The 19,363-nt window shown below is 40.7% G+C and overlaps 1 protein-coding gene across 28 annotated transcripts in view; it reads right to left on the reverse strand.

Annotated features, from left to right (window-relative positions):
- kcnma1a (potassium large conductance calcium-activated channel, subfamily M, alpha member 1a) overlaps positions 1 to 19,363 on the reverse strand; it is a 159,666-nt gene that overhangs the window by 69,388 nt on the left and 70,915 nt on the right. For all 28 annotated transcript variants that reach the window (XM_086045479.1, XM_086045478.1, XM_086045468.1 and 25 more), the window contains exons 3-5: positions 15,655 to 15,716; positions 4,215 to 4,308; positions 2,869 to 2,980 (exon numbers count right to left, since the gene is read on the reverse strand). In XM_086045479.1, the coding sequence (XP_085901605.1) occupies positions 2,869 to 2,980; positions 4,215 to 4,308; positions 15,655 to 15,716 (268 nt within the window). The remainder of the gene's footprint in view (positions 1 to 2,868; positions 2,981 to 4,214; positions 4,309 to 15,654; positions 15,717 to 19,363) is intronic.

Raw genomic sequence — 19,363 nt, forward strand, 5'->3', positions numbered from 1 at the left:
AAATTTGGACATGGGAGGTTTCTGCCCAGCAGTGACGATTATCTAATTGTATATTGCTCATATTTTATTGAACAGTAAGATACTTTTCTATGCTGCAGTTCTACTTATGGTTCTGTCGTTATCATCATACGTTTCCACCTCATCAGGACTGCAACTCCTGTGAAAAATAAGAAAAAAGCCCCCCCAAAAAAATCACAACTTGCTGTTTGAGTTCAAAATAATATTACTTTTGGGGCACTTGACTTTGAGAGGTTACACAGCAGGTGATTAATTGTGATTATTCACCCGCCACACGAGGGTACCAAAAAGCCACATTACACAATGCATGACCTGTATATTAATCACGACTCCTGTCCAAACTCATCACAGCGTGAATATCAACGGTGACTCGGACTGTCTCGTTAGTATTCTGGAAGCTTTTTGCCAGCCCGTTCGGCCGTGTAACATGCGCCGGCAGATATGCATGTTAATTTCATAAGCAATACTTTGCAACGGTTTATGAAGCCTGTGGCATGTGGGGAAATATTACCCCCAGTAAACACACACTTAGCTCACATGCCACTTGGAGTTTTGTTACAATCTCCTCGCCGCCGTTATAGATGTCCAACATGATATAAACGAAACAGATATTCTAACCATCATTGTCTTTAATAATAAATCTGACGCTTGAAATTCCACTCATCTTAGCTCCTGTTTTGCGCAGCAACTGCAGTGCAGTCCCGATACTATCAATTTCAAGCCCAGATATAGGACATAAAAAAAGAGTCACAGGTAATTACACCGTACTGAATGTCAAGCAGAAGCCAGACCGCCATTTCAGCGGATTTCATCATCCTCATCAAGGCCCCTGTTGCGGTGATTTTCTGAGGAGGAGACGAGGACACCTTGCATCATGAGCACCAAGACCCGGATTACTTGACCATCTCTAATTCATTACACCACTTGAACTCCTGGTGGGATTCATTAGCCACGGCGGGGCATCTCCAAAAACCGTCAATGCCTTGGCTTCATAATTACGCAGCGATTTTGAGACTCAGGTAGGCACAATTCAAAATGCCTGCATACAGATGTACTTAAAGGGGGGAAATTATTTTTTTTTCAAGAATATGTTCCCAGCAGGCACAATAGATGAAACACGGCATTCCGATTAATATTGCCGTTGTGGAATATGAGTTAAGCAGCAAAATCCACCCTTTTTTAGCCATCAATGGGCGACCATTTTGTCGTTTCTGTCGGCAGAAAATGACATCACAATTGCTCAGGGCTCAGATAACGACCAATCACGGGTCAGCTTCAGAAAACGGGTCAGCCGTGATCGGTCGTTAACCTGAGCCCTAAGCAGTTGTGATGTCATTTTCAGTCGACAGAAGTGATAAAATGGCCGCCCCCGGAGATGGCAAAAATGGGTGGATTAACTCTTATTCTACAAACACAATATTTATCAGAATGTCTTGTTTCAGCTAGTGGTCTTGCATAGAACATTTGGGTTGACTTCCTCTTTAAATATTAGATAATTACAACTCACAAATGCTGGGTGTCTTTCTAAATATCAGTTCAAGTTGAAATATATAATTTAAGGCCACATCTACATAGACTGCTATATAAAAAAAAATCTGTATTTCTTCAAGCATCCATTCGAGATAAGGCATTTATCAGGGGGAGGCCTTTATTTGTATGAACATATTTTTAATAATACAGTATTTTCTCATATAGTGGCCGTGGGTGATTATTTAGTCAACGACACACAGAGTACCTAATAGCGTCTTTTGAGAACAAGCCTCTTTTTATGCATAGGGATTTATTTGCGCAACCACATTTTGATTCTCCACTATGCACAGTATGCTAAAATAGTGGCTAATTGTGCTTATCTACGCAATTGCGGAAAGAGTACCAGACATCCAGGCGGACAAAGGCATTAAATGAGGGGGGGGCTGGGGGGCGGTGCATTTAATTGTAGAAAAAAAAAAAATCATTATTCTTGATCAAATACTGTAGAGTCTAAGATGTTTATTTAATCAATTGCAGAGAGCACCAAGCACAGTAGTGATTAGGAAGGAGGCTTTTCAATCTCGAAACACAATAGCATAATGCCACATACAGTATAACCATTTATTAATCTTGTGTGACTCGTAGGTATTGTATAATACCACGTTAAATGCAGTGCAGGTAAACTAACTGAAGTGGAGCCACATTATTCCAGTTTGGAGAACAGCGTCTTACTGTGACAGCATCATAGCCGAGGATCACGTACGTAAGTCTCTGTTTGTGTTTGGCCAAGGTCCTGAGGTAGCTGCATTATTCACGGTATTACAAGCAGAGTAGCCGTGCACCCGAGCAAGATAGAGAGCCTTTATACCGCAATATAATTTAGGTCACAATACTCTGAACTCGCAGATAAAAGTAGGCCGTTATGTAATACAGGTTAGGGTGTTTTCCAGACTGCTCATGCAAGACTGCCCGTTCATGTGTGCGTATGAGGAACTAACGCTTGTTTTTTTGCAAATTTATTGCGGCGACGGGTCACCGTGAGCTATTTCAGGTGCAACGTCTAAACAACAGACACATGCACACAAGTAAAGTCACTCTCCTCCCCATTAGACACTCTGCTGTGCTGTGCTTCTTGAAATATCAGAGGAGATTTCCTGTCACTTTCCATGACAAGGCAAAGAAGACTGCAGCCTCGCAGCCAGGGAGCCTCAGAGACGCGCTCGCGGTAATAGCGAAACAGAGGAGGGGGGTGGTGGGAGTGGGGAGATAGTCAGTGATAAAGAGGAGGGTTGACAGGTAAAGATTGAGGCCAGTGGTAGAAAAGAGGAGTGGTGAGATGCTTGTGTGGAGGCGAAAACAATTTTCGCTGCGACAACTCACCGAGCCAACTCCTGTTCAGGTAGACGGACACAAAGACGGGAGGAACAGTGAAGAAGTCGACCACCGAGTTGACCTCCAGCCAGAACCACAGCTTGTCGTTGGCTGCTATGAACTGAGAGAAAGAAAGAGGGAAGTGAAAAACACAAACAGAAACACCTACGTACGTTGACAACAACTTGCGGTGACTCCACTCTTGCATCACCCTACTTGCTGATTCATGCCCCGTGGTTGGGGGCATAAGTAGCTTATGAGTTGATTTAGTCATTCGTAGGATGTCAGACTTGCCAGAAGACTTTGCTGGGATGACAGTAATGTAAAACAGAGCTCATTTGATCAAGGGTTGTGCATAAATATAATTGCGACTTTGACACCGCATTACTTAAGACGCGGTAAATTCAATTCAGAGATGTGTTTTGTTTACATAATGCATGTTTGAAGATACTTGCGAATACTGAGAACTGGGGAGATAACGATTCACTCAAGCCCCGATTTGATTCGATTCCCAGTTCCCGATTTTCGATTTGATTCGATATTTTCGAATGCTACCATGCAACCGTCTCTGTGCACTGGTGTGGTTCTGCAGCCATCCACGAACGCAACACGCAATGATGTTTAGCGCAAAAGCATAATTTGATCTACACATTCAAAATGTGCTATGCATCTGGAATGAAAAAACATTTCAAGACATTACTTTCTAGATGAATTTAACCAACTCGATTTTTCGATTAAACGGGGGCAAATTGATTTTGAATTGATTTTCAATCACTCGTTACATCCCTACTGAGAACTCAGAAGTTGAGCTGAATTGTGGTGATATCACAGTCAGATGTTTTTCCTTATTTCAATTTTCCAGATTCTTGTGGGGCATGGCTAAAACGTGACGCATTTTGGAGTTTCCATCCTCCACCAAATAAGAATTTGAGCATCTTACTTCGCAGCAGCGGCTATCCAACGCAATTGTGATGTGCAGTTAGCTAGTTAGCATTGCCTATACTACAAAAATGCATTTTCCCTTTGGAGAGTCCGTGGCGTAGTACTTGGCGCCCCCCTTTTGAAAAATCTCTCTTTAAACACCGTCTTCACTTTTATGCCAAATGTTGAGTTACAGATGGGCCTCGTTTGCAATAAACCCTTCTAGCAGCTAGCAAGTCAGTGGCTAGATAGTTAGCGACAAACATTTAGCAGTTGTCCACCACTACCAGTCATTGGCTCGGTCATATGCACAGGTATAAAACTAAATCTACTGGTTTACTGGTCTACTAGTTTATTCCATAAAAAAATATGCCAACATTTATTTAGATGCTGGTGTGTTAATAAATCAGCATAATGGGGCACATTTTGCTTACCCGCAAACCGAAATAAAGGAGGAAGAAGACATTGAAGGCCATGTCGATCTGTAACGTGAAGTCTTTGTAGAAGTTCTGGCAGGATTCTATAGGGCTGCAAAATAGAAAAGAGATAAACACGTTACTCAAAGGACATTGTGAATTGATGATTACGGTGCTCTATTTTTTCATATCCGACAGAGACACACTCTCAGGATGAGTAATATGGGTGGAATCAATATCGCCATATTAAAAAGAATCTTATATGAGACGCTTCTGTTTGTGTGTTTGGTCCTTTATCACAAGAAAGTGAAATGGGACTCCAGCCAAAGTAATCTAGATTTACTTGCAAGATGTTATTCAGGGAGCAACAATGTACTGTATTTCCTCAACTGCAGGGTTGGTGCAGATATTAATTTGAAGAAAGACATTTATTTGAAAAATGAGATTCAAATTTGTGCTTGGTGCGCGGCCGTAACATCATGCTGATGTGTTCATTATATGTTGCATTAAAAGTGATTTCTTTCTTTTCAACCTTGTTTTCAGGGATTGGTCTAAAAAAAAGAAAGACACCTCAGATTTTTAATCAAGACTCCAAGGTTTGCTGCTGTTATGATCAAGCATATCAGATGGGATCGGCAGATCCCAACACTAAGCGGCAAAAAGGATGCAGTTTATGCAATTGAAGTACTTTACAACATGTGGTAAGACTCCACTTTAATTAGCGTCAGAGACTGATGACATTCTTCACTAGGCGTTGCTGTTTTGGCGAGCACCAGAGGAACACTGCCCATTACGACCATCTAATCTACAAGACGGATTCAAAATTGGGACAAAAATGCAAGATCAACTTTAATATTGTGCAAGGAACCTCAACATTCTGTAAGACTGATTACAAGCTTCCGTAGGTGCTGATGTTTTGGCTGGCAACAAAATGCATTTTGTTTGTCTGTTGCATTGGTAAATTTATTTGTACGATTACATAAGGCAAATTGGAGGCGCGGTGTATTTATTCAAGTAAACAATGAGTGATTCATTGGGGCACGGCAGCAATTAGAGCAGAGACCACTTGAGGAAATGCTGGATTATAAGATTCATACCGAGAGAAATTCTGCCTGTCATCCACTCGTAACATATCTTGCACGGCATTTTTTAAACCACTAATATCAAACACAGATATTCCCCAATATGACTTTGACATATGAATTTCCTCGCCTGTCAAGGGGGAGTCAGCCACTAACCGGATGCTTCTTATACGAACCCGTGATAATTTCCATCCTTGTGTTTACCCGATGATGATGAAGCATTAGTGAGTTGGCACAAAAAGCAATCAAAGGCAGTAACCATCTCATTCATCACTTGGATGTGTGCCTACAATCATTCCCTCATCAGGAAAGAGGAAATCCCACCCCCAAGTAGGAAAATCATGAATATGCGTCTTGCTCCGATAGACGTGACCGACGGGAATTTTCTAGGCTAACAAGGGAACACACATGCATTATAAAACTACAGTCGCATATGTTTAAGAGGAACATTTAAGTATGACAGTAGGGCACAATAATTAATCAAATTGAAATTAACATACAATATAGTAGAATACAGTTTTCAAATCGCAAAGGCTGCACTTTTGGAAAAAAAAATGCTTAATTTCAGTTCTTCGGTAGGCTTTTTTTATCTATACTGTATTTTATTAACTTATTTACTTCTATAGTGTCTATATACTGTAATCGCATATTTAATCGCAATCGCAATATTGAGGGGGAACAAAACTGCTATTCTTTATTTCTCTAAAATTGTTCATGTATGGATCGTTAAATGGCTCGAGGCTTGAGTTTACTGCATAATGCATAATGACCTCCAGAGGTGGATGAATGAGGCGTCGAGAATTTTATCATCCATGAATTCGGATGAATGAGTCGAGACGCGCCAAAGAGGACTTATTGCTCCGAGAAGATGATCCAACTTTTAATTCAGACTGTCCGTCTCGGGCGTATCCTTAGGACTGTTCTGCTCTTTAAGATGATGTAAAAGCCTCACCCATGTCCAAAGAAATTAGAACCACTCGCGGCTATTGTTAAAAATAAACGCTTTGATTTGGTTGAAAGGCAATTTCCTCGTGAAGTGCTATCATATTTTGGGCAGAGGTTAATTTGAATCTGTCCCCAAAAAGGAGTAAGTGCCAATGTTCTAAATTTTCAATTAAAGAGTCATGCATCATCCCAACAAATTTCCTCTGCTGCCGCATCATAAAAATAGCTTTCTTACAAGACCATGCGTGCACACATACACACAGATGGTGCACAGTGAAGACACCATTTGGAGTGGTCACCGTGGCGTTTCCCCCCTTGGGCTCCGCTCTGGCCTAATTCTGACTAACTGCTCATCTCGAGTCATATGACCCAAAGCTTTCTCGATAACCCCGGCGAGAGGATGGCAGCATGCGGCGAGGGCTTCGCTGGTTAGTCAGCTTGACTTTGCGTCATGCTCAATGATCACATCGTCTGAAAGATTTAATTTGGTCATTATTAGAAGTCAAATGACATTAGTGACTTAAGTAGAGGGAAGAAAAAAGTATCACAAAAGAGGCTGGGACAGTCTTCAAGTGCTGCGAAATGGGCTTCAAAATATTCATCCACTCATTTTCTATAGCGCTTGTCCTCATTAGCGTCACGGCTCAGCTGCAGCCCATACCAGCAGGCTTCACTGGTCAACAAGTTTTTTTGCGCATTTTTAATTTTTAATTTTTTAAGTCAACTTTTCTAGATGATTTTTTTTCTCATTACGAATCTGCCATTGTTTTTTTTTTTTTTCTCTAGCACATCAAGTTTTCATTATAATAGCAATATAATAAGAATAATATAATAGGTAACATAGTAATATACTTAGTATTAATTAAGGGTTAGGTTCAGCAACAGGGGTATTTTTTGAAACTCCATAGCTATAAACTAAAATCCGTATTGGGCAAGCTTTTGTAAGTCAAACTTTAAAAATATATATATATTAAAAAAAAAAGCTGATGTGCTACCAAAAAAAAGTAAAGACATTTTTAAAATCTGCATCACAAATATCTTTGGGGTCACATATATCCACCTAAATAAATTGCTGTTGACCAACGCTTTGGGTACAGAATACATTCTGAAATGCTCGCCAGCCAATCACAGGGCATCAAAACAAATATGTAAAAGTCGTAAAACGGAAATACAATTCAAAAACAATGCCGTGAGCAGGGATGAGTGGGCCCTTGAGGAGAATTTCAATCGGATGCAAAAGCCAAGCTTTGCCAACATGCAGAAGCTTGACTGATTAATGTCATCCATTTGTCTAATATACGCTGTCAACGTGTGCAAGCAGTCAAAAAAAAAGGCTTTTGGAGGAGCTTCCTGGAAGAATTTCTACGACAATTTGATGCTCAATATCAAAAGCCCATCTTCGCCCACACTCCAAGATGAAAACTCTCACCCAACTGGTAAGTATACTTCTTCAAATTCAGCAGCAATCGGACGCTTGTACCAGCACTGAAAATGACTAATAAAGTTGGCTTCCTGTACGTTTTAAAATTTTTTTTTTTATGGGAGCGACTTTGTGGCTACAACCAGCTCACCGATGAAACGACACTGGCATGGAAAGAGGAGTTCAAAATATTCCGAGAATGTTCAACATGAATAGCAACGTTCTACACGATAAACAAGCAAAATTACCATGTGGACGAAAAGTGAATATTCATTCATTTCATTTCATTTTTTTCTACCTCGTAGCCTGTTCAGGGTCAAGGAGAGCTCTAGCCTAACCTTTTGTGGACTCAAGGCTCAACAAGTAGCTTCAACCCTAGTCGCCATGGTAACAAAAGCTGTACTCTGTCAGCCCAGCAGTACGGAGGGGGGGGCTGGTTTAAACTGAAAAAAAATCTCTTTTAAGTCAAAATAAAAGGAGGAGTTTCATGAAACGTCACTGAGCTTGCATCTCTGCAAAGCAACACTGCCCAAAATACTTTGTAATATGAACGTGTGAGCATTACACTAAACGCCTCTGAAACAATTATAGCGAAATGATGACAGAATTATTGCACCGGATTGCGTTATCTCATCCCGTGTCAGTGTTTCCAACAGGAAACGAATGTAAGACAAGACAAAAATCCCGATTGCTGCATTGGGTGTGTGTTGGAGGTGGGTGTCACTTCACACCACACAATCACGTGGGATTTCTGGCCACGAGTTGCCAACGTCCTGCGGAAAATAGACCGCGGCCCGACGCGGCTCTTATTACTCCTTTAAGCCCTGGCACAGCCCCGGGGTTAAAGCGTGGCGATGGCAAGGAGAGAGATGTGCTGAAAGAAAGGCAGAAAGATGTGACATAGCGACAGTCATAGGAGGCTGTGAATCCGTGTGTGTGTGTGTGTGTGTGTGTGTGCGTGGGTGTGTGTGTGTGTGGAGACGAATGCCAGTGTACTGTATCCTCTTAGGGCTCGATGGAAATAAATGGGTCTAAATCCCGGGGACTCCAGCACTTCTATAAAAAGCTCTCGTATTCATCCGCAGTTTATATTTGTGAATGTCCCAAAAAAGAAAACTCAGTTAAAAAAAAAAAACACCAAAACATACTGCTCTCAGTCCAACCCCCATGGCTGCTGCTTATTTGTGAAGCTGGACCTGATGTACACACATTTGCATGCGCACGTACGACATACAGAACACAGGCCGCCCGAGGGGAACGCCGCACAGCACATTTGTCTATTTCAGGACCGAAAATGTTTTGTCACATTAACCTCCTCTGACCAAAAACAACTCACCGGCACATACGTAAATCCTCATTTGCTCACAAGGGCAAGAACTTAGGCTGATTATGACACTTTAAAAATAGCCCAAAAATACCTTCAGTGAGACAATAGGCCTTTGTTTGCCCTACCGCGACCTTGACAAGCTGCAGGACTAACAGCGAGGGATTTTGCCGCCTATACCATCATGCATCACCGCTAATGAATGTTTTGATTCCGTGCCTGCCAGCACAGATGTTGAAAGCGATTTAGGCCTAATCAGTAAATGTCTGCCTAGAAAGAGTCTCTTTCTAAGCGACTTAGCGGGAGGACGTCTGGGAAGCCAGGTTAGCATTTAAATAATTCACTTAGGTCAAAGTAAAAATAGCACCAACAAGGGCGGGCGATGAATGAGTACATCAGCAACTCAAAGATGGCTAAAAATAGAATGTAAAAGAATGGACCAAGATTTATTAATAGGAATAGGTTGTAAGGAAACTAAAAATAGAACACTCACTCACATTTTTGGAAGATGGGAAAACACAGCGAATATCCCTTCTCAATTGTTCGTTGTAATGACACAGTAGTTAGTTATAGAAAATTCTGTACAAAAACTAGAAAAAAAAGTTCAGGTTTTCTTCAGGTAATGAAAATAAAAAGCTCTCTGTGGTAGATTGTTTGCATTTTTTGTCTTTAGTTTATTTTTGTAATTTTTCCGAACTTTTTTTGTGAATATCATTGTGAATAATGAACTTACTATTTTTATTCAAGGACAGTGGAAATAGTGACAGTATCAATGATTTAAAAATATTGCATACATTATTGCGCACATTGTGATTTGAAAAATAAAAAAGATGAGCCTGTGTTTTAAAGATTGGCTCATGCTGTGTTCACCCTTTTATTTTTTTTACTAAAAATAACTAACTCTGCATTGTGGGATACCAGGCCTCCTCAACATCGTCATGGTGACTTTGAGCCCCCCCAAAAAAAAAAAGTCTGTTCCACTGAGCGTGCAATTGCAGACTTGAGTCGACTAATTAGCGACACAGACATTGCTATCATAAGATTTTTAATTAGCGTTTTCATGCAGCCCATTTGCATTTAGCAGATAGTGGAAAACACACAAATCTCATTAGAAAACCAGTTTGGGAGAGCCATGTTTTACTAGCGCATAATCTTACAAGGTGTTAGCTCAGCAGTACTTCATACATTGCTCTGCGATTGGCCTTGGCTTTCATATCAAACACAATTTTAAAAAAAGACATTTTAGTCTTCAAAGACATAAACCATTATCATAAAATAGCTGATGGTCCATAATAATCATGACTGGTCACCATTTATGTGACGTTGACATATTTAGAGCACCCCATATACCAAAATGTCCAAAACTTGCAGAAACAGCAATTAGATATCGGCACAAAAATGCTCAAATCCAGTAGCAAAAGTAAGTAAACATTATGTTAATCAATACATGTGGGAGAAAAACAACATATTGCATTGATGTATCATCAAAATTGTCTAGAATGTGATGCTAACCTGAAAAATGGCGCTATTGCTATAATTTGGGAATTGACAAAATGCACCTCTTCAAACGTCATTACAATCAGTAAAATATTTTGTAATTCATTATTAAAGACCCTCTGGGTTTACGTATGCACCCATTGTCCATCTGTGTTAATGTGAAAGGCTGTTTATCTGCATGTGCCCTGTGATTGGCTGCCGACCAGTTCAGGGTGTATACCACACCTCTCGCCCAACGTCAGCCGGGATAGGTTCCAGCTCACCCGTGATCCTAATGAGGCCAGGATGGATGATCACGGCCAGTTTTGGAATCCACGATATCCGATTCCAGGCGCTTTGCCTCAGTTTCAAAAGGGGAGCTAAATGAACGAGTGCCATTAATAATAGGTTTGTGTATTGAAATGCGGGGAATGGTGTCTGCTACTAAGGGTGTCCTCTAATGGTTACACACTTTCTGTGGTCCAAATGGAGGCTCTGGTATTCCGACCTGACCTCACTGCCAGGTACTATCAACACCTCGCCCAGGAGGTCCGCATTTAGGCGAGCGTTTGCTGCGACAAGGTCTGCCAAGCCTCAGCTCGCTCCTCAACCATATTTCTCATCTTACTCCATTAATTAGTCATTAGGAGCCATTTCTGTTTCGGTGTTGACATTGGTTACACGCTAATGATAGCGTTACAGGTGCAGGTTGATGTGGCCTTGGACGGCGTGTCGGTCTGTTTTGGTGCCATCAGTTTAACAAGGGCGAGGAGCGGAAAACAGAAGTGGAGCAGGGACATGCCTTTAATTCACTGCCAAAGACAAATGTATTTGTGCTTTTCACAGTCCAGCCATTCAATCGCACTAACGTATTTATATTTGTTTCCATTTTTTTTTTCAAACGTTAGGTTAAAAAAGGGTCTGAAAATGTCTGGCAATGAATGAGTTAAGAGCAGCCAGCGGTGACTTTGTCCTACATTTGTCTTTATAGGGTTGATGGGCGCACCCAAGAGGAAAATGAAGGCAGAGGGATGAACGAAGGTGTCCAAGCCGATGGTCGTGTGGGCGGGGATGGTTGCGGGGGACAAACTACATCCTCCCGCTGACAACGCCATCATATACTGTAGCATGAGTGTGCTACAAGAGGAGCAGACAAAGGCTGAATTCAAACACGCCATGGGCACAGATTGGAGGTAAACAAGCTCCCCGTAACAGCAAACAGATGGGTGGTCATTTTCAGTGCTTAGGCTTCATTCATAAACAGACCTCTCAACAACAGCATGTTTGCCAAGTTAATGACTACAATGCAAGCTCATTCGTGACAACAAACAATTAAGCCTTTTAAAACAAACGTCTATAAGCGCTTTTCAGATTTTTGGTAGTCATATGAAGCTTGTATTAATGTCGACAGTCAAAACAGAAAATGGGACAGATAAACAAAAATTCAGTGGTGACACTTGGGTGAAGAATTACATTAGAGGACATTTTGTAAGGAAACAAAATAAAGATGAAGCTTTATTTATTTATTTGCATTTACAATTGTCTTCATTGGAATCATAACGGCACTATGCCCAGTAGAAGTAGCTGGCAAACTATGGAACAAACACAATAAGCAACTTTTTTTTTTTGGGGCATGAACAGTTCAGCCTTGGCGTTATGATTATTTTAATTCTGAAAGCGACAAATCAAATTTACCTTAACTCATTCATTTCCATTGATGTATTTATTTGTCTTTACACAGTCCAGCCATTCAATCCTAGGAACTTGTTTATCTATATAACTGGTAACCACCTAAAAAGTTGGTTTTCAACCAATTGCAGTTAGCTGAATCAGGAGGTCAATTCTCCTGATTATTCATAATTTTGTCATTTAGCGACATACACTTAATCATAACGCGTTTTCAGTGGAGTTTTTATGATGAGGATGAAAGCTGTAGTCACAACCACAAACTGTAGGTAGGCTACATGGTAAACTACAACAAATATGAAACAATTAGTGTACCCTGCCTCTCGCTCAGTCTTCTCACCAGGGACTCCGTAGTGCAGGCAGGATAGAAAATGAACATTCTGTATTAATTGTCTTTCTATTTGTGTTTTTCTTAACGTCCAGTTTTCTTCCAACCTAACCAACAACAAATAGCCGATATTCTTTGTTACAGAAATACATTTGTAACAAGTCTGGGGTTAGTTTTTCCTGCTCGCATTATACATTAGTGAGGCCTCTTGTTGCTAGGCAGAATTCAATGCTCTATTGAAATAGAGTGCATTTTCAATGTCGTTCACTTTATACATACAGTACATACGTTTTAACAGGGTATGTATGCGTGTCAGGTACAAGCTAAGTTTAACCTGGGTTGTTAGTGGAAGTTACTTAGAGTCTTTGCTACATTTGCATTTACACACGTACCACCGGTGCATTTTATTCAAAATCAAATCACCTGTATGTGATTGATTTTCAAGGGTATTGTTGAGTTTGAAACGACTGTATATTAAAAATTTTCGGGGTCATGCTTTGCGATGTATTATGAACATTTCAGCAAGGACAACAATTTGTTTTTTTCCCTCTACGCGCCGCAGGACTCTGTCCCTACCCCCTGCAAATATCTCAGGTTTAATCTCAACAATAATTAGAGCCCGATGTATTCAAATACATTCAATTCCCAATTGAGTCACTAACATATTTTTATTTTACACCACAGCGCCAACTGCTGGATCTTGTCGGGCGCTACCCTACTTTGACTTAATCGAAAAGCACTTCTGTGCCCTACGGCGCATTTGCCGCTAAAACAGCATTGACTCATACGTTCGCCATGATTACTGTTAAGAAAGAGAACGGCGAGCAGCCCACCAGTGACCGTATCACGCAGCCGTCAGTGTTTAGAAGGGTAATTCCAATCATTAAAAGTGTGAGGTACAAGTCTGTAATCATTGATTTTTTCTTCAGCTCTTGTTGGCGTTCATTTGCAACAAAGGTAAATGAGGAGGTCTATTTTTAGAAGGTGTATGAGAGTGAGTTAATTGAATTATGCCTGTGGTGTAATGCTACTGCTTCGCCGTCTTCTTCTTCACGCATCCCCGCACATGCAACGCCTCACACCAGCTAATAAGAAGTCAATAATTGCCTCCGTGCGGATCACAGCGAAAATACACTAAAAGTCAAAATGAATGAGATGCTGCAGGATTGCTGTGACAGCTCGTGTGTAGGTGACGAGTCCGAGTGATGATGGAGAGCCATTTGTGCCTCCCTTAAGTGATGCATTTTGGATTAGTTTGAGGTTGGCAGCGTGGGGACATCTTTGGCCATCTGATACACATCGAACAGAGCAGAATGCAGCAAGCTCTTATCGAGAGACTCTTGAGTTCCAGTCGGGTGTGTCGAAAATGTAGCGTCAAAATGACACAAGCTCCGCCATCTTTGTAATGTAAAAAGCCCTCCGAGTTTGTAGAACCTGCTCTGGTTTGATAAGACGTCCCCCAGTGAGGAAGCCTGAGTTAATCACAATGCCAAGCATAGACGGGGGGGGGGATTGGGGGCAATATGGACTGCCGCGCTGACGGATTAGGCAATGCCTCTGATGCAGGGAGGCAATACATTTTAACTGGAATATACTGTCCAGTGTATGTACACCCATCAGGCACAATATTTGATCTGTCCTCCGAGTGAAGGTGTTTCTAATATCTTGGTTGCCTTGCATCTCCATTTGATTCCTGCACAGTTTGGAATTTAACCACAAAAAAAAAAAGACTTGAAAAATGCTGAAAATCCAGAGGTTGAATTGTTGTCCTGCATGATGTCACAAGAGGTTGGGAAATCTTATGAGACGCCATCTCATTGAGGGACTCCACAACTACCTTCAGTTTGTCGTTAGCTTTCTTGCTTTTCTTATTTTTCTTTTTTGAATGCCTCTACAAAAGGCGATCAGCGATATCAATGGAGAAAAGTGTGATGATGACCACAAATCCAAAAATGAGGCTTATTGACTCTCTGTCCTGGCTGCTTAGTACAAGACCTTATAAGTTCCACAGTATAACATAGAACAGTGACTCCGAACCAGTGAGCCATGAGAGTATCCAATTTTACATAATTGCTGAAAAAAATCATTTATGAATAATGCATCTTTGTTCATCTATGCCAGTGCCATATAAGATAAGATAAGATAAGAATGCCTTTATTGATCCCACAGTGGGGAAATTTTCATTGTTACAGTAGCAAAGATATAGGTCACACAGGGGCGGCGGCATAATGTGGCCATTAATGTATAACATTGACGGCAAACATTTAGAATCAAACCTATGTAGATATACGCAGTAACATGTGTATATACACATATAGTGCCAGGCAGAACCATTTAATGCTGTTTCGTTACATAGCGGAAGGTAATTAAATGACCTGTGTATTTACTTATGTGACATTTTTGGGGCGGTGCGCCTGATATTTTTCTCATACTAAATATGTCTTGGTTCATTAGATTGTGAAACACTGCCATAGAATGCTGTATTTTCCCTTAATCCAATGAAATAGCATTGTGAAGGGCACTGCTTACCTTTCTTTTTCTTTGACATTACATCTAGGGGCTCGGCCTGACAAAACTTACAGTTCTATTTGTAAATTATTGGATTTGTAGCAAAACAAAACATGTATTTATTGCACACAGCGCAAACATCTAAACAGGCAGATAGTGAAAGACTTATCAAGCATGTTCATTTTTCGGCCATCTTGAGGCCACTGCCAAGTTTTACCATCAATCAAAGCAGCCTCTTATTTGAACCTCAAAGGAATTCAAATCTTAAAGTAAAAAAAAAAAAAAAAGTACTTTTGGGAGTGGATAATGCTGCAGTGGTTGTCAGAGGGCTGCCAGGCCCGCAATGTGACGCTGGGTGACTGCCAACCAGGGAGATGCACCAACTGGCAACACACGCCCTTCTCACTTATTCATACACACACACACAACTAAACAAGATCCTCCACACGCATACAGTATCTTCCTATTCCCGTTGCCATGGAAACTGACATGCCTTCCATTGACAAGGTGCAGCCTTGTGCGCGCGCACGTGTATGAGTGTGTAAATACGAGCATTTGCATTTCAGAGACATCACATATGATTCATTCGCAGTATGTAGGCCAATCGAGTCATGTTTATTTTACTTCGCATGGTTCCACAAGCAGGAAATATCATTCCAAATATCTCCAAGGAAATTTGAGATACTTACTCTGAGGAGTCTATAAAGTATATTCCAAGGGCCCCGATGCTGAGTGCAAATACTAACACCACCTGAGGAGACAGAAGAGAAGAGCAAATGATTAACAAGTGATGCTACTGTGCATCAGGATGTTATCTTCAGATACTGTTGACGGGACACGCAATTAAACTCCGTCTTGTCATGTTCGGATTGCAGACTGACGGACGTCTTAACAAAGTCGGCTCTAAATAATGAATGCCCGCCTTCATGTCAGCAAATACAGTGGATCGAACGCGACCGAGGTCCTGCCGGTCCAATCACACACATAAAACCTGTCATACTAACACCAGGAGTGCTGCGAGGAAGCGCTTTGAGGTGCTATCAAGTGTTCGACATAACTATTATTGCACTGCTGGATTAAACGTGTCCGTATAATGTTGCATATACCATATAACTAACGGTAAGAAAGTACGGTGATGCAACTAGCGGCACAACATCAAACCAGGCCTTGAAAAATCTTCCGACTCAAATTAGTGCACTCGTCATCAGCACAATGTCAGTGCAATCATCTTCCCAACAGCTGAACATGGTAGTGATGCACAATAGTTTCCTATTGAGCCTATTCAACAATAGTAGCACACTGTGCTGCCTAACCGTGCCATTTATTATTGATGACGGAGCTTGATTACTTTCATGCGATGGCCCTTTAGATTGATCTGACGCATTGTGCTAGAGGTATTAAGCACTTGGCTTGCATTTTTAATGGATTTAAGATGCTTGAATGCAGCATTGTTGCGCAGGGCAGAATGACCCTGACGAGCGCAACACCTCATTGACTTCCCACACAAAAGGAAGATGGGAGGCTCAAGATGAAAAACGAAGAAAAAGGCGATTAGGAAGCGAGTGGGCGGCACGACAGGATACTAAAGATGGTGTGTCATCCGTACGAGCAAAAGTAACCCTCTGTCACTTCAGCAAAAAAAACATGTCAAGATGTCCACCTGCCAAACTGACAGCCCGGCTTATATTGAGCGTGTACTGAACAAAAGAATAAAGAAAGAAATCACCTCGCGGATAATAACTGCATTAATGAAAATTGTACGAAAAATCTTACCATAAAAATGTATAGAATGATTGTTGGTTCTCAATTTGTAAAAACAAACGGATGCAGTATGCTTTACAGTAAAAAGTATGAAACTGAAAAAAAAATGTTTTAATCCAACAAAATGCAAAAAATATTCACCAGTTTATAAACCACAATAGTATACACAAACGTCATGTGACAGACTTATTTTGTTTAATTACAATGCATATTTACAGCTATAATATACTATACAATTTTGTCAAAATTAACAATATATGTATAAGAAAATTAAGAGAGATATAAGTATCGACGTGCGGACTGTCAACAACATCCGTGCAAAACATCTACAATGCTTTGTACGATATCAATGAATGCCCGGACGTTATTAAAGGGTTTAACCATCCAGGGACGTAATGTTTCTCTTTCACTGTCCTTCAATTGAGACCCATAATCTTACAATCCCGCATTGGCTGATGTGCCCTTGAATTTAGGCCACTATGTGAGTATAAAGGTCACGTTAGGTTGAGGACGAGAGGGACCGGAAGAGACGGAACAATTGGCGCTCGCCATTCTGGCCGCTCGCTAAAAAGTCGGCGACGAGCTGAAGAGATAAGACGCGTCATCATCTTAAACTGACCTAGTTATTCAGCTGTGAAGAGCCCACCTCACCATCCCCCACCCCTCCATCGCACGTTCACTAGATTGTGCAAGCACCACAGCAAAAGGGGAAACCTATAACAGTATTTTAAGGCAGAGGGGCATTCCCCTCCCAGTTAAAAATCAGATATGCAAAATGAAAATAGCAGCTGTTGTAAACGCACGTGTGATCGTCATCGTAAAGGTTTACGTGCGACGAGATTCCGCGCGTGCTCCTACGCCACGGTCCAAACAAACGCCTTGACGATTCTGAGAAGATGTTTATGTTTTCTTCTGAATAACGCCACACTTGGATTTCGTTAGTGCGTCCAACGCTATATTCAAAGTGATAAGCTAAATCTGTCATTTGTTTTCCGAGGTGCCCTTTAGCAAATGTTACGCCAGGACTGGATATGACGAAGATGGTGGCTACAAAGGCTTGTGTTCGCTCATGTGTCTGTGAAGGTTTCGGGTTCTGGCATTGCAAGCTAAAGGGCTAAAAGTTCTCATATGACAACAGCGGCATTGTAAAAACATAATGTATTAAACACACTTGAGGAGCAAAAGCTCTCACTTGATTTGGCAGTGTCCGGGATCATCGCACGTGGAAGTCATTCAAAATGGCCAAAAACTGAGCCAAGGAGTCATTTATGGAGTTATTTTTGGCCATGGGTTTTTGAGACTTTCTTGTGGCTGTAGTTGTGATAGACATACCTAGCAAAATTCCATTAATGCTAAGCCAAATAGGCTTCAAGCACTGAATAAATGCACCAAAACCAAAGTAATAACTAGCCAGATGTGTTGTTTTAGGACCATACATCTATTTCAGTAGATTCGTCCAACAATAAACAAAGGGCAATTGAGTGTATTGAGGATACAAAACACTTTAATGGCTTTAGTGTGTGTGACTTATGTCTTTTATTAACAGAACCATGCCAGACAATGAGTACATGAGTAAGGATGGGCATTGGGGTCAGTAAAAGCTTTGACAATTTCAAGTTCTTTTGTGTAAAGCTAGTTCATTGTACACCTGATATAAATAATAGAAATAGAACGGTGGGTTTTGGGGACATTCTAAGCCTGGGCTGAGCCCAGTATAACATATATTGCTCAATTGTGATGTGACTGTCACGCGAGTAGTCATACAAGTTTCTAATGACATGCATACAAAATAGAATATACAGAGGTGCTTGGATTTTAATTCATTTTAATTCATTTCGTGACATTGATCGTATTTCAAAAACATGATTACATATCATCTTTCCTCATTAAAATGCATAAATATGCCATTAATCTTTCCTAGCACCAGAAAAAACAACAACAGTTTTTGTAAATTCTCCGATCATGTAATCGGAAATCTGGGGCGAAAACATGATTTTTATCTTATCAATATCAGCAGAAAAAGATCGGATTTTTGAATTTTCCTAATTTCTTAAGTCATAGGGATACCTTTATTGGAATAAAAAAAATAATAATAAGTAGGGTAATTTGTAATGCATTGCTGAGGTATCTGATCGAGAATAATCATCAGCAGATAGTTAAAAACAAATACCTTGACTTAGGTGGAAAAAAATTCAATATCGATTCTTAATTTTTTCTTTACATCGATGCATATTTGAAGCAGTTACATCCCTAGAAAACACTGTGTAGTTGTTGGAATGGGTTGTATTCAAAACAATTATTTCATAACATCAGAGATGGAAGTTAATAGTAAGTCAATTTTTGTTCACAATCCATGCTGATTTTCAGCGAGTACAGATTGTTGATTTGTGCTCTCATTAAATTGTCACAGTGCTTGCGCCGCTTCCATTGCGTGTGTGTGTGTGGTTTTCCTTTCCAGATCAAATACTACTACTAATCATCAGTGTGCTGTCAGAAGCACAATAGGCACAATCACACGTCTACACACAAACACGGTCAGTGACAAGAATCTCACGCACCACAAGGATTGAAACCACTATTACATGTTGATGTATATATCAGCAAACACATCTTGGCTTGAAATGGCAGGAGGCTGGA

The sequence above is a fragment of the Filicampus tigris genome, chromosome 11 (assembly GCF_054856515.1).
Source record: "Filicampus tigris isolate MCC_2025a chromosome 11, RoL_Ftig_1.0, whole genome shotgun sequence".
NCBI classification, from domain to species: domain Eukaryota; kingdom Metazoa; phylum Chordata; class Actinopteri; order Syngnathiformes; family Syngnathidae; genus Filicampus; species Filicampus tigris.